A 16,638-nucleotide genomic window follows, 5' to 3' on the forward strand; every position below is an offset into this window, starting at 1 on the left:
ACTGAACGGGAATGAAAAGTCAACAGGACCGGGCGGGAACAATTAGCCTCATTATATTATTATGTGAACTGTTCCTGGTGAAATATCTCTAATGAGCTATGTGTTCTCTCCTCTCCTCTCTGGCTGTGTCCTCTCCTCTCCTCCAGGTTAGAGGACTCTCCGCCCCAGCCTCCTCGCAGACAGCAGTCGCCTTCATATGACAGAACAGGTAAGGTCAAGTGTCTTGCTCAGAGACACTTTGACACATAGACCGGGGCACAGGAGGCCATCTTTTGTTTACTTGCATGAGCCAAAACCAAGGTGTGTTTGTGTGTGTGTGTAGATGAAAAGAAGAACTGCCCCCCGGCCACCCCCTCCCCTGTTTTTGAGGGGCGCTAGGCCCTCCTATGTGTGTGTTTGTGTGTACCCCACAGCGATGATTTGATTGGCTGATCACAGCATGTGATTTATGATGATTAGAGCGCCCCTCACTTTACACAAGGGTGATTTTTCTATACTGTTTGTTTTACATCACCATTACATCACCTAATCAACATGAGTTAGACTTTAATTATTAGCGCCCCTCACTTCACACGGGTGTGATTTTTTTATTTGCATAGAAGTGTACATCTGTATGTCTTTAAATGTTCTGTGGAATTGAAAATGGACTGTACAATACTTTAAAACAGTTGTCATGTTGCACACATGCTTAAAATGGCTCTTATGTGCGCCGCCCTCGTTGAAAACAATGTATTTCCAACTCCAGCTGGTCTCAGTTCAGGCTGCATGAACAGCGCTCGAGCGCTCGGTTTCTGCCCCCTCAACATCACAACTCTTCTATTAGATGTCTCTGCATACAGGTATATGGGGCGTGATCAGGCCCGGAGTGGAACTCCAAATCAGGCCGGGAGTTATACGCCCTGGCAGGCCACACAGACATTTTGGGGGCCTTTACAGCAATTTCACATGAGAATCTGATGTTATTTATATTATTAACTTCTTCCCTCCATTAACATAAGACACACAATGTAGTTGTGGTGCAGCAACACTGCCTGAATTTAATTGAAATTGACTGTGGCTGGCCTGGCCTGAGCTTAGGAGAGTTTTTTTTTTTGCTGGCCTGACCTGAAAAAAAAAAGCCACTAGGAGGCAGGCCACCGGGAATAGTCCCGGTACTCCCGACGGCCAAATCGGGCCTGGGCTGACTGACTGACTGAATTTCATAGTTCGCTGCGACCTGCTGTCGCAATAGACTGGTTACGTTAAGAACGTCCATGTATTATGTACTGAAACAAATTATGCTGACAGAGAGTAGGAGTAGCAGTCCAAATTAAGATTGACAGATGCTGCAGTAAAGTCAAACTTAGCACTTTGGTGTGAAAGTTGCTGACGTGATTGAATGTAAGGCTAACACTGTGATACTGTAAACATAATATGTGGCAGTCTATAAATCGTGCCGCCATAAGGGCTCAGCCAACTTCGTTGTGTCGGAGCCAGTGTTGTTTTTGACACCAATTTTTTATCGAAATCTCTTGAATAGTTCAATTAGTTTTAGTCACCTGGAATGTTTTAGTGTTAGTCTAGTTTTAGTCGACTATAACAAAAACAACATCGCATGGATGCACCTGGGACGTATCCTCAGTGATGTATCCTGAGGTCAACGGGGTTTCGGGTCTCGCAACATCATACCCCTCACTCAGGCGACCCAGCCGGGAGTGATCAAGTCCCGACTTACGTCCCAGTATAGCTACCCTCAATCGGTCCCATTAGGGAAAAACCAGGGGCACACAATCCGTTGGAACTACTCCAGAACTACTCTGCCAGGGCTGGGAGGTACACTTCTGGCACATGGAGGGGCTAGGCTCTGTGGGTTGTCTCCTGTCCGGGCCCCTGTCCGGGCCCCTCCTACGTCGACTAAATATCATAAGATTTTAGTCGACTAAATCTATAGTTGATTTAGTCAACTAAATGTTTTATAACCAGTTTTGATGAGTAAACCTTTGTGGAGATAGTTTATATTTTTCGAGTGACAATAAATCAATGGTGATTTACTGTACATTACACTGTAGTATTAGCCTATATTTTGGCTGTGTGTGTGTGTGTGTGTATATATATATATATATATATATATATGGGAAAATCACATTTGAAATATTAAAATCGAATTTGAGACTGCCGGGAAAAAAATATCGGTGGCTTCCACTGTACTGTACGGTACTGTACTGCCAATGAAGCTCATTTGAATCTGACAAGGAGATATTTCTTGCTCAAATGTCAGCTGACTGTGGGTATAAAAGAGTTGTGTGTGTGCGTGCGTGCGTGAAACCGAGGGGGAGTGCAAAGCTGGTGGTGCCACTCAGCTGGAGGAAACATGACAGAACTAATTATGTCACAAAACGAGATTCAATATATTTAATTTTCCGCCTCAATGAAACATTGACCTTAATTGGAGGTTGATAATCACTGGTCTAAAAAATGGCACCAGTTGTGAGAGTGTCGAGCGGCCAAGGCAACAAATGAATAGAGACCAGTCCAGGGCACCTTCAATAAGGCTTTATTTCTCAATCACTTTGACAGTCATAGGCAATACAACCTGTCATATCTCGGGTTAAACACAACTGACTGCTTTTTATAGGGCAGTCCATTACCTGGTTAGCCCATACCATTCCCCATGGGTAACAATCACCATATTCCCCATTCTTAGAAGCACACAATGCCATTTTATATAAACTTACTCCCTGTATATGCACCCTCAATACCTATTCACAGTTAGTAGTTAGCATAGAATATATACACAACACATACAGGATTACATTCATTATAGTCCATCCCAATCCCCCCTGCTATCCATTTCCCACTTGGTCCCTCCCGGAACTATAAGAGGGGTGCCTATACCCAGAGGGAACTCATTTGCCCGAACACCACCCTGAGAGGAGGATGAGAGTAAACAGAGGTAAGTTTAGACATCAGAGATTTACATTCCTTCTTCACAAGTCTTCTCATTATACTGGTCAATTAGAAAGTATGCTGTCCTCTTTATTCCTAAACTAATGTGAATTATATCTGTTCATTTGTAGGTGTATGAGGAGATCCGCCACTTCAGAGAATCACCGACAACTCAGTGTCCCCCCTTAACTTCAATAAATGCATTTGTTACAATTTGTGTCCTTATTTACATTATACCATACATGTAGAATTGTGTTAGCATCTGCATTAGGTATAGTAACGGCGTCCGCCGTTACATTTCCTCCCCCCTCTCCCAAGAGTACAGTACCTCAGCCCTCATGTACCCGTGAGAGACAGTCGGCCACCAGGTTGGCCTTCCCTGGTCGATACTGAACTGTGAAGTCATAGGGTTGCAAGGCCAGGTACCACCCAGTGAGACGTGTGTTCGAGTCCCTCATCCTGTTCAGCCACTGTAGAGCCCTATGATCAGTCTCAAGGAGAAAGTGCCGGCCCAGCAAATAGTATTTCAGTGATTCAATGGCCCACTTCATGGCCAGGCACTCCTTCTCCACTGTCGAGTACCTTGTCTCTCGGTCCTCTAGCTTGCGGCTCAGGAACAGCAGTGGACGGCTCTCTCCCTCCACTTCTTGCAGAAGCACTGCCCCAAGGCCGACACCCGAGGCATCTGTCTGTAGTGTGAACGGTCGGGCAAAGTCAGGAGTGTGGAGAACAGTCTCACTTGTAATGGCATTCTTTAGATCTTTGAACGCTCGCTCACACTCATCCGTCCATCTCACCTTGTTTGGGGCTGAGTCTTTAGTGAGGTCAGAGAGAATAGCTGCCCTCTCTGAACAATGGGGTATGAATTTCCGATACCACCCTACCAGCCCAAGGAACCCCCGAACCTTCTTCTTAGTGGTGGGGGTGGGGTATGAATGGATGGCATCCACTTTCCCCACTCGAGGTTTGATTACCCCCTGTCCAACAATATGGCCCAGATACTCCACCTGTTTCTGTGCCAATGCACACTTGCGTGGATTGATGGTGAGCCCCGCCCTTTTAATCAGGTGGAGGACCTCTTGCAGATGAGCCACATGTTCCTTCCACGTCTGGGAAAAAATGACACAATCATCCAAGTATGCTGCTGCAAACTCCGGCACGCCCCTCAGTACTTGGTCCATGAGACGTTGAAATGTTGCTGGTGCCCCCTGTAGGCCAAACGGCATCACTTTGAATTGAAACATACCATATGGTGTCGTAAATGCTGTCAGCTCCTTGGTCTCAGGTGCCAGGGCAAGTTGCCAATACCCCTTGCTTAAGTCAAGTGTGGAGATAAATGCGGCGTCCCCCACCCTCTCCAGCAACTCATCAATCCTGGGCATGGGATAGGCTTCCATCTTAGACACTGAATTGAGGTACCTGAAATCAATACAAAATCTCAGTGAGCCATCCTTTTTTGGCACCAACACAATAGGGCTACACCACTCACTGTTCGATGTTTCAATTATGCCCATTTGCAGCATCAGTTCAATCTCCTCCTTAAGTTTGGGCACTATACGTTCCGGGATCCTGTAGCACTTCCGGCGGGGTGTAGCATCCATTTTTAGGTATACCTTGTGCTGTGCCAGTGTTGTAAAACCAGGCTTTTCTTGGAACAGCTGAGGGTCCAGCATTGCTCTCATCTCCTCCTGCTGGTCAGGCTGGAGATGAGAGAGGTCCACTGCACTGGGCTTCGTGACCTCGGTGGGGAACGACTGCTCTCTCTGCTCCTCATCCTCATGAGCACAGACCAACAACTGTTGCTGGGCTGGTTGCTGGCTTGGTATTAATTGCTCCTGAAAAACCTTCAGTAGGTTAACATGAAAATGCTGATATTTTTTCAATTTGTCAGGCATGTACAGTTCATAGGTTACCTGTCCCAGGCGCTTGGTGATTTGGTACGGCCCCTGCCATTTGGCCAACAGCTTACAGTCACTAGTTGGAAGGAGCAGCAACACCCGTTGACCTGGCAACAATGTCCTGTCCCTGGCCTTCTTGTCATACCAGGTCTTTTGGGCGGTTTGGGCTGTCCTCATGTGCTCTTGTGCTAGAGCAGTCATCTGTTCAAGTCTCTCTCTCATTTTGATCACATAGGCAACCACACTCTCCTGATCTGTAGTCGGCTTCTCCCAATGCTCTCTCAGGAGGTCCAGTGGCCCCCTCACCTGGCGACCATAGAGAAGCTCAAATGGTGAGAAGCCTGTTGACGCCTGTGGCACCTCACGATATGCAAACAGCAAATAGGGCAGCCATTGGTCCCAATCAGAGCCTGTATTGTCCACAAACTTCCGCAGCATGCCCTTTAGCGTCTGATTAAATCTCTCCACTAACCCGTCCGTCTCGGGGTGGTAAGGGGTGGTCTTGATGCCCTTCACTCCTAGCAACTGATAAACCTGCTGCAATAGTTTTGACAGGAAGTTTGTAGCACAATCTGTAAGGACCTCTCTAGGCACCCCTACTCTTGAAAAAAGTTGCAAAAGACAATTGGCAATCTGTCTGGCTTTGATAGATCTGAGGGGAAATGCTTCTGGATAACGGGTGGCGTAATCACAAATAACTAAGATATATCTGTGGCCTGAGGAACTTTTTTCAAGGGGCCCCACAATATCCATGCCTATTCTGTGAAAAGGGGTGTCAATAATAGGTAATGGTTGAAGCTGTGCACGGGCTACTCCTCTAGCTGATGATAGCTGACATGTTTCACATGAAGCACAAAAGCCTTTCAACTGGGTGTACATGCCTGGCCAAACAAACCTACTGGCAATTCTATCCATGGATTTCTGAAATGCTAAGTGTCCTGCCCAGGGTATAGAGTGACCTAGCTCCATCACTCTATGTGTAAGGCTCTGTGGCAAAGCTAAGGCCTCCACCTGATCCTGTAGCTGGTAGAGAATGCCATTCTTAATCACATAGCTAGCCTCTGCTAAACAGTCTGCCTTGCCCTGTTTCTCACCCTCAACCTCTGACACTTTATCAAACCACGCGGTTAGTGTAGGGTCAGCTTGCTGCAGTGCTGCTATGTCTGATGGAATGTCAAAATTCAGTGGCTGACTGGGCTTTGCCGTTTCCTCACACTGTATCCTGGCCGTAGCCAAAACCTTTTCCCTCCTTCTCTGAGCTCTGGACTTTGGTTGCTTGACCGGGCCTGCTTTCAACTCAGCATGATAATATGGTAACTCTTCTAGAGTATTTATTTTCTTCTGAGCTCTGGTTATGACCACGTTACATGCTGTACCTGTAGGGTGGGGTTCTAGCTGCTGCTGCTGCTCAGCCTCCTCAGTGCCCTCATTGATAACCTGGTTTCTCTCTTTTGACTGCTGTATCAAGTCTAGCAGTGTGGGGACATCGTTGCCAAGCACAACTGGATACGGTAATGTGGGCACTAATGTGACTGGCATGAGATAAGTCTGTCCACCTACAGTAAGATACACCTCAGCTGTGGGGTACACTTTCTGATCCCCATGAACACAACAAATGTTTGACGTGGTGTCACTCCACAGCTCTCTAGGGACTATGCTGGACAACACAACAGACTGACAGCTGCCTGTGTCTAGAAGGGCCTCCTCTCTCTGACCGTTGACTAGCACTGGTGCAGTGTGCATTTTGTCTTGAGCTGAGACTGAGTGGGTGGGTCTGGGTACTGAACATAACAAAGACGGTTTATTCTGTCTGTTAGCAGGGCATGAGTACTGTGTATGGCCCATCTCATTACAGTGATAACATCGTATGTCTGGTCTAGAACTGGGAAAAGACTTAGTGGTGTTAGGTTTACTGTAAGAGCTTTGCCTGGCACTGGATTGAACTCTAGCCTGAGCTTGACCACCCCCCTTTGACTTACTGCCTCCAGTGTAGTAGTTGTCACGGCCATATGTGGGTCCTCTGCTCCCAGATCTGGCCGACAGAAAAATCTCAGCCAGTCGGGAGGCCTCTCCCGCTGACTTCGGGTCACGTTCTCGGATCCAAACCTCCATTTCTGGATCCACCATCCTCAAGAACTGCTCTAGGATCAGTAATTCTGAAATATCCTTCACAGTGGAGGCATCTGGTTTGACCCATTTCGTAAACAAGTCCTTCAACCGCACATAAAGTTCCCGTGGGGTTTCTTCCTGATGAATGTCCAGTGACCGGAACCTTCTTCTGTAGGTGTCCACTGTGATCTCATATTTAGCTAGAATCCCTTCCTTGATTTTGTTGTAGTCTTCAGAATCTGCAAAGTCCATGAGAACATAAGCACTGCGTGCCTTACCCGTGAGCAAAGGGACTAATTGAATAGCCCACTCCTCTTTTGGCCAATGACAAACAGTGGCCATCCTTTCAAAGGTTGTCAGGTAGTGTTCAATATCATCATCCTGGGTGAGTGGTATTAACCTAGGGTCTCTGTGTCGTATATGTGGTGGTGCTGGATCGTTTCGTCGTCTGATGCTCACCCCCATATTCCTCCCACTCTCCTGGTGTTGGCTGGTTCCCGGGTTCTCCCCCTCCTCCTCCTCATCATCACCAGCATCACCACGGTAGTCCCCATCATCCTCACCATCCTCTTCTCTGTCCGCCATGTCTCTCATGTCATTCATCTGTGCTTGCATGTGTAACACTTGCTGGTGGATCTTTTTCCATCTCTCGTCTTGGCGTTCAGCCTCTCTTTCCATCCGCTTGTCTCTAGTAGTCTGGGTGACAGCCATTGACTTCACCAGGTCACTCAACTCGTCCAGTTTGTCAGGCTTACTGGCTGCTCTGTCCTCCTGCTGGTCAATTGCTGTACTTGGCTCCCCATCATCTGGTTCCTCTTGCTGTTCTTGTTTCTTGTCCTTCTCCTTTCCTCTGGTCTTGCTGGCCATAGTTATGTGCTATTAAAGCACCCGCCACTCGAGAGAGGCTGGGACCACCACTGCTACCACTTGTGAGAGTGTCGAGCGGCCAAGGCAACAAATGAATAGAGACCAGTCCAGGGCACCTTCAATAAGGCTTTATTTCTCAATCACTTTGACAGTCATAGGCAATACAACCTGTCATATCTCGGGTTAAACACAACTGACTGCTTTTTATAGGGCAGTCCATTACCTGGTTAGCCCATACCATTCCCCATGGGTAACAATCACCATATTCCCCATTCTTAGAAGCACACAATGCCATTTTATATAAACTTACTCCCTGTATATGCACCCTCAATACCTATTCACAGTTAGTAGTTAGCATAGAATATATACACAACACATACAGGATTACATTCATTATAGTCCATCCCAATCCCCCCTGCTATCCATTTCCCACTTGGTCCCTCCCGGAACTATAAGAGGGGTGCCTATACCCAGAGGGAACTCATTTGCCCGAACACCACCCTGAGAGGAGGATGAGAGTAAACAGAGGTAAGTTTAGACATCAGAGATTTACATTCCTTCTTCACAAGTCTTCTCATTATACTGGTCAATTAGAAAGTATGCTGTCCTCTTTATTCCTAAACTAATGTGAATTATATCTGTTCATTTGTAGGTGTATGAGGAGATCCGCCACTTCAGAGAATCACCGACAACTCAGTGTCCCCCCTTAACTTCAATAAATGCATTTGTTACAATTTGTGTCCTTATTTACATTATACCATACATGTAGAATTGTGTTAGCATCTGCATTAGGTATAGTAACGGCGTCCGCCGTTACACCAGTGTCGGACACAGAGATCTGTCACGACTCACGGTCCGGGTCGGGCTCTAGTTATAAAGCCAGTGGCGTGCACAGATAGACACTAGGGGGTGCCAGAGCACCCCCTGCCCTTTTCCCTCTGGACAAATGTGCCCTTTTGAAAAAAAAAAAAAAAAAAGTTTTTGGTACAGTGTACACTGCACAGTATGTGGACCATGGTGACATTGATCAATTCTTGATTAAAAAAAGCTTCTAATATATTATTTATGCCCCAAAATCTATAAATCTCACACTATTTTTATTTTATTTTTTTTAAGATATTTTTTTGCGGCTTACGCCTTTTATTGATTTTTTGAAGGGACAGACAGTAGGCTGACAGGAAACGGGAGAGAGATGGGGGGGATGACATGCAGTAAAGGCCGTGTCGGGCTCGGGAGTCGAACCCGCGGCACACTGCGACTGGATTACCAGTCAGGTGCCCAGACCGTTACGCCACGGCCTGGGCCAAATCTCACACTATTAAGGCAACCGGCCGGTTCCACTCGCTGCACACAGTGCCCTTTTTTCACTTGAGCACCTGCCCCTCTAAATGTCTGTGCACGCCACTGTATAAAGCCCAGTGGCTGGATGATGAGAGCGGCCCATGAATGTATATCACAGATGCTTAAAGTGTGATGGTATTTATGGCATGTGCGTGCAATCCGTGCATGTGCATTTGAACAGTCTGTATGTGACAGAGCATGGGTGTGAACGAGAGGGAGAGGCTAATTTTGGAAAATGGGTTATTTTTGTAGATCACTTCATCTAGGGCAGACATGTTATCATAGTGTGCTCTGCCGTCAAAGCTCTGTTGCTGACGTACGTTGTTGTCTACAAGCTGATCTACACACAACAATACAAAGACAGGGGTGTGTGTGTGTGTGTGTGTGTGTGTGTGTGTGTGTGTGTGTGTGTGTGTGTGTGTGTGTGTGTGCGCGCCCTAGCATTACAAGGACTCTGTGTTTAATGTGAGTCCATAAATCATGCTGTAAGACTTGGAACACGCCTCATGAAGTTCTATACGTTTTCATTAAAAAAAATTACCTTCAAAGAGTGACCTCTATGGGTAGAGGTTGGCTACTACAGGCTCATGCTGTACACTTAGTTTACATCACTTTCTATGACTGAAACAGTCGTTAGTCAGTGTTCATTTCCTTGACTAAAACTATAATGAGCTAACTGAAGAAAAAAAACGACTATATTTAACACATGCCTGCAGGTATTAATTAATAAAAATGTCCTGAGACGTACGATCGTCTTTTCTTTCGCCTGGAAAATATGCCCACATCAGACACCACGTCCACGGCAGCCAAATACTCAATAATATCAACCTCGAGACCGTTGAGTTTTAAGGCCCTTCCTGTTCATCTTCTGATTGCCGTGTGCCTCTCTGTGTTCATTGAGTTAGAGTGCAAACATAGAAACGGGTTGTTTCTTATTGTGAAGAATTTACAGTTAGAGTATATATTTCACATTTTGATATCTAGACCAGTGGTTCTCAAATTTGGGGTCCAGGGGGTCCCTGCAGCAAAATTTGTTAATGTAGGGTGACAATCGTTTCAACCGCCTTATCTACACGCTCACAGTGCACTGTGAGCGTGCACTGCTATTTTTGCATTTGTTAGAAAAATATCAACAAAAGTTTGGAAAACTTTAAATCAGCAGCCAAATTCATATCAATTCGGCTGGTCCTTTGACTTAAAAAGATTTGAGAAGCACCACTCTTGTTGTACCTCCTTCCAGACAAACTGCAGGGGGAGACGTGGGGTTCATGGGGGATGAAGTGGCTGTACGAGCGTTTCGGGGTCTACGTGGAGGACTTCCGCTTCCAGCCGGAGGAGAGCACCGTGGAGGCCGAGGAGCCGCTCAGCGCTAAGAGGTACGCTATGAGCCCGGACAGCTAGCGCACGCTGGATGAGAGTTCTCAGTCCGACCACCACTGGTTTCACTCCTTTGTGTGACCTACTATGGAAGCGTGCCTGCCGCACACAGCCAAACTAGTCCACCTGCAAGCTCACAGCGAGTAAATGTAAACCATAGTCCAGTGTCTAATGTGACACTTGAGCAGGTTCCTGATCAGAAACGGGAAACACATGTTCAGGGCTCCTTTTAATTAAATTACTTAAATTAGACTTGTGAATAACAGAAGAGACAGAGAGGAGGTGGTAATGGTAGACTATCACCGTTTTACTTTTGGTAACAAGAAGTGTAGACTATCAGGTGCAGTATGTGTGCCATTTAGTGGTGGCCAGGCACCTCCTTGCTGAGCCTTGGATTAGTCCAAACCAAGACGAAAATGGCTCCGGTTTATTTCCCATATCTCTGAGACCAGAAGCAGGTTGGAGTCTTATTACTTCCAATGGAAGAGTGAACGTGAACACAACTTCTGAACAACTTTAGGCCCATGGTCACTGGACTATTGGACCCGATCGTCACAAGCCACACAATATTCCCAAGGTTTTCATACTAAAATCTTTAGATCTGCCATCAGACGCCCACTTAGGAGACCATTTGGTCCAAATCAGTGTGGACATCTAGGGACGGTGGAAGCAATACAGCCTGTTTGATGGAAAGCTGCACCCCACTGCCAGTTCTTACATAACATGCTGTTTGATCATACTGTGCATGTACAGTATGATCATACTGTAGGCCTCCGCCTTCTCTGATCCTTTGGTTCTTGTGTTCCCTTCTCCATGCAGGTTGACAGAAAATATGAGGCGACTCAGTGAGTATACACACAGACACGCATGCACACACACACACGCACACACACATACACACGCACACGCGCACACAAAATTATTTTAAAGCAATAGTGGAGATAGCTGATCTACCGTGCCAACTTTCTTTAGGAAACGTTGGCATGGATTCCAGTGCGTTGGAACAGTCCACAGCGTGGGGTGCCCACTTCTATTTCCGTCCCCTTTTTAGCCTCATGGATATAGTTATATTTCTATGAACAGTGTATTGATTGTGAGAAGCCTGGTGAGCCGGGGTTTGGTATTGTTGAAATTTCTTCTACGGATACTGGGTTTGGGTTTTCAGATTCTATTGTTGTTTTTGCATAGAGATACAAAACGGGTAATTGTTTTTAAAAGAAGACATGCATGGTTACCTTCATAACCTATTCATTCTATGTCAACAAATATTTGAAAACTGCAAAAACATATTTATTTAATATAGGAGCTGTCGGGAGGAAACCTAACTGCATTTGTTGAGATTTTTATTTTATTTTATTTATTTATTTCATTAATGAGTGCTCTTGAACACCCTTTACGTCTGAACGAAAATATTGAACCAATGAAACGTAGTAAAAAACGCTTTAGACAAAACCTCTTAACTCCATTGGACCCTCAAACTGTCTTTGCTTCTGCAATGCAACTAACTCCACCACCTCTCTCCCTCTCATGTAAGTAATTTACACCCATATATTGGGTCAACAACACCAACTTTGTTTTCAAAATATAAGGTTTTCTTAATTTCCTGAAAAAATTATATATATTAATATATATATATATATATATATATATATATATATATATATATATATATATATATATATATATATATATATATTTCATTTCCTGGAAAATGAACATTTTGGAGCTAGGTGGTTTCTTCCCAACAGCAGAGATATAATAAAATGTAATATTTTTTGACAGAGAATCAAATGTTTTATGCTCATGATTTGGTGTTCCTGGAAATTAAAAGGTTTGAGAACCACGGGTATTGTAATTGTATAGAAGATGTGAAGTCCACATACTGTACCAGCTCTGTTCCAAATGTGATGTGTGATGTGATGGAACCAATTCCGATTCGTCAATGTTGGATTCGGATCCCAAACCTATAGTGACACTGTCGTGCGATGGAGCACTGTTCTAAATTCAAGTCACTTGTGTTTGTTTTCAGAGCGAGGAGCCAGACCTGTCACTAACTTCTTAAGGAACCTCTCTGCCTTATCCAACTGGCACTCTGTATACACGTCCGCTATTGCCTTCATTGTGAGTGCATTTACTACATTAATCGATTTAATCGATTTTCGGCGGGAACCCCTTTTGGCGTTTTAAGCATTATGTTATACTTTAGCTATTGAAAAATAACAGATCTACAAGCTCATAGCGCGCCACTTGGCGAGCTTGCAGGTCTGCTATTTTTGAAAAATCGTTAAAATGTGCCTCAAATCTTTCAGAAAGTTTTCATGATTTAGAAGAAATTTTGATGTCAGGCCTAAATGGGTTACATTTCTGCGCACACACACACACACACACACGCACGCACATGCACGTTGGTGTTGGTTTTGACGTTGACATAAGCGTGTTCTTCCTGCAGATCTACATGAATGTAGCGTGGCATGGCTGGGCCATCCCCCTGTTCCTCTTCCTCGCTATCCTGAGGTTGTCCTTGAATTACCTCATCGCCAGGTAAGACACGCAACCTGCACTGCTTTTCATGTTTGACACTATGAACATGACCAGCAAACCAAAAAGTCATCCATCCAATGCATCCATGGTTCGTTTGTTCGCTCATTCTTATGTGCTGTTGTTCCAGAGGTTGGAGGATCCAGTGGAGCATTGTGCCTGAGGTCTCTGAACCAATGGTAAGACTGTGTGTGTGTGTGTGTGTGTGTGTGTGTGTGTGTGTGTGTGTGTGTGTGTGTGTGTGTGTGTGTGTGTGTGTGTGTGTGTGTGTGTGTGTGTGTGTGTGTGTGTGTGTGTGTGTGTGTGTGTGTGTGTGTGTGTGTGTGTGTGTGTGTGTGTGTGTGTGTGTGTGTGTGTGTGTGTGTGTGTGTGTGTGTGTGTGTGTGTGTGTGTGTGTGTGTGTGTGTGTGTGTGTGTGTGTGTGTGTGTGTGTGTGTGTGTGTGTGTGTGTGTGTGTGTGCGTGCGTGCGTGCGTGCGTGCGTGCGTGCGTGCGTGCGCGGCATTCTTTTTATTTTATTTTATCTGAGAATCTTATTTTCCCTCAATAATGTATAAATCTACATTTTGCTGATATACAGAAAGAAAACAAAGGGCATATTATAATATCTTAATCAAATATGTATTTGACCATTTGAGATACAGGGCCATCTTTCACGAGGAATTAAAATGTCTTGTCTGTCATATCACATGCAAAACATACACATTTCTGTGGCTACCAATGTGGGGGTGACTTTTTTTTAACCGGCCCACGTGTGCTTTCCTCGGCCGTGTGCGCAGACAACATTACATTCACAGAAAACCGCACAGTGATAGAACCGTAGAATGTTCAATTAATTGTTAAGTTTAACGGCGATTAATCAATTTTCTATCAATTGTTAACATCCCTAGATGGCATGATATGTAGACCGATTCCGGGTTCACTTGTAGACCTTGCATCTGTATAGTTTGTACAAATTATAGATTTCTTGATATTCTGCTGTTTACCTATTATTCTAGATTACTATTTCTATACATTTGATGGATTACTTTGTGTTTTCCTTGCTTACTGTAAATTGCTCTGGAATGAAGACTTTCTGCTAAATGCATAAATTGCAATAGTAACTAAACTTCACTTTCCCTTGGTGTCCACTACCTCCACTACCCGTTCCAAATCCAACGCCATTTTGTAGGAGGCTCCAAAGGAAGACTTGACCGTATCGGAGAAGTTCCAGCTGGTGCTTGACGTGGCGCAGAAAGCCCAGGTACAAGAAGAATGCTTGTGCTTTTCTAATCCGTGTAAATCAGTGGTTCTGATTTCAAGGTGCATTTATTTAGCATCTTTCTCCAAAGCTTTTCACAATGTGCATTGCATTCACGCATTCACACCACAGTGGATAAAACCATGCACGAACTGCTCACCAGGAACAATCAGGGGTTCCGTGTCTTGCTCAAGGACACTTTGCCACTCATTTATAATGGTGTTTTTTTCCCCTCTCCTTTTCTTTTCCAGAACCTCTTTGGTAAGATGTCAGATGTTTTGGAGAAGATCAAGAAGTAAGTCAAGCAGTACAGGTCACATTGTCAAATTGAGGCTCTAAATAATATTAAATCTATGCAAGATTATCAATAATTATAATACTTGACCTTATGGAATGCTTTATGTGTTAGCATTATTGTTATAAAGCATTATGCATATTTCTGAGTTGTTTGAACTAGTATTCCCGTGTGGTATAAGCAGATTATAATGCATAAAATCGTCTGTCTGGTAGAAACCGCGTACTGTATGTTCAGAACTGTTACTTTTCAGGATTCAAATTTAAAAAGCATCAAAAGTAACAGATCTACACACGAGCTCGAAACTTGTGGATCTACTACTTTTGATGCTTTTGTGTGGTGCTCTGGTATGGTCTTAGTAGGGCCTTTGAAGGGTCTTTTGTGTGGTGCTGTGGTATGGTCTTAGTAGGGCCTTTGAAGGGTCTTTTGTGTGGTGCTGTGGTATGGTCTTAGTAGGGCCTTTGAAGGGTATTTTGTGTGGCGCTGTGGTATGGTCTTAGTAGGGCCTTTGAAGGGTCTTTTGTGTGGTGCTGTGGTATGGTCTTAGTAGGGCCTTTGAAGGGTCTTTTGTGTGGTGCTGTGGTATGGTCTTAGTAGGGCCTTTGAAGGGTCTTTTGTGTGGCGCTGTGGTATGGTCTTAGTAGGGCCTTTGAAGGGTCTTTTGTGTGGTGCTGTGGTATGGTCTTAGTAGGGCCTTAATTCACAAAAAAACACAAAAAGTTAAAATATGGAGATAAGAAGTTTCTGCAACTGTTGGCATATAAACTCAGGAAACAACAAGCAGATAATAAAATATATAAAATAACAGATCCCAACACCAAAGTTATACATCATGGACTAGAGGAAATTAAAAATTGTTTTACAGATTATTATAAAACCTTTTCTCTCAGCCACCTGTGGCAAATGATGAGCAGATGCATGCACGACTCACCTCCTTAAATTTACCAACTCTCACAGCTGATCAAAAATAAAGGTTTAAAGGCATTGATATCGCAAGATGAGATTATCTCGGCTATAGCCAGGTTGAAAGCTAATAAATCTCCGGGAACGGATGGATTCACATCTGAATGGTATAAGGCCCTAAAGGAGGTTTTGACACCTATTTTACAAAAAACTTTCAACTGGGTTTTGACAAAAAATGAGATTCCAATATCTTGGAATGAAGCGATTATTTCGGTCATACCTAAAGGTGATAAAGACAGACTGGATTGTGGAAATTATAGACCAATTAGTGTACTGAATCTGGATTACAAACTGTTCACATCAATTTTGTCTAAGAGACTTGAAGATATTATACCAGAAGTTTTGTCTCCTCCCGTACAACACATGATAATATTAGAAGATCTATTCATGTTATTGACCATATAAATCAGAATAAGATGCCAGCTATGCTGATAAGTGTTGACGCTTTTAAAGCGTTTGATTCTGTGCGACATAAGTTTTTATTTAGAGTTATGGAATTTTTTTGATTTGATCAGGTGTTTATTAAGACAGTGGAAGCCTTTTACAGTAGAGTAGACCATCAGCTAGACTGAAGATCAATGGCGAGCTTTCTGACTAATTTCTGTTGGAACGGTCGTCTAGACAGGGGTGCCCAATTTCTCAAATACTGTTCGCGATTTTTATTGAACCTCTGGCGCAATGGATCAGACAGAATGACTCAATTAAGGGTATACTAATGCCAGCAGGTGAACAAATTTTTTTGCGGAAGATATTCTTGTGTATCTGTCAAGCCCAACAGAGTCCTTGCCCGCGCTGATGTCTGTGTTGGAAGAATATGGATCATACTCAGGCTATAAAATAAATGAACAAAAAACACAAGCTCTCAACATGTATTACAATCCCCCTCATGGTCTTCGCTCTAGGTACAAAATTCGGTGGGACAAACAATCTGTGAAATATCTAGGTATTACATTACTGACAGATTTGTCCAAACTAGAGGAGTTAAATTATGACCCTCTCAGGAGGGATATAAAGGCTGATATTGATAGATGGAATTTAATTCCATATTTCAATCTGAGTTCACGCATAGAATCTGTAAAAATGAAT

General features: G+C 44.1%; 1 protein-coding gene across 1 annotated transcript in view; it reads left to right on the forward strand.

Annotated features, from left to right (window-relative positions):
• gramd4a (GRAM domain containing 4a) overlaps window positions 1-16,638 on the forward strand; it is a 52,967-nt gene that overhangs the window by 25,106 nt on the left and 11,223 nt on the right. Inside the window, exons 3-10 of the mRNA XM_083758239.1 lie at window positions 147-208; window positions 10,381-10,516; window positions 11,337-11,362; window positions 12,547-12,638; window positions 12,967-13,058; window positions 13,186-13,234; window positions 14,226-14,297; window positions 14,546-14,589. Of these exons, the coding sequence (XP_083614365.1) occupies window positions 147-208; window positions 10,381-10,516; window positions 11,337-11,362; window positions 12,547-12,638; window positions 12,967-13,058; window positions 13,186-13,234; window positions 14,226-14,297; window positions 14,546-14,589 (573 nt within the window). The remainder of the gene's footprint in view (window positions 1-146; window positions 209-10,380; window positions 10,517-11,336; window positions 11,363-12,546; window positions 12,639-12,966; window positions 13,059-13,185; window positions 13,235-14,225; window positions 14,298-14,545; window positions 14,590-16,638) is intronic.

Source organism: Protomyctophum parallelum (genome assembly GCF_964188405.1).
Source record: "Protomyctophum parallelum genome assembly, chromosome: 22".
In the NCBI taxonomy this organism is placed as follows: domain Eukaryota; kingdom Metazoa; phylum Chordata; class Actinopteri; order Myctophiformes; family Myctophidae; genus Protomyctophum; species Protomyctophum parallelum.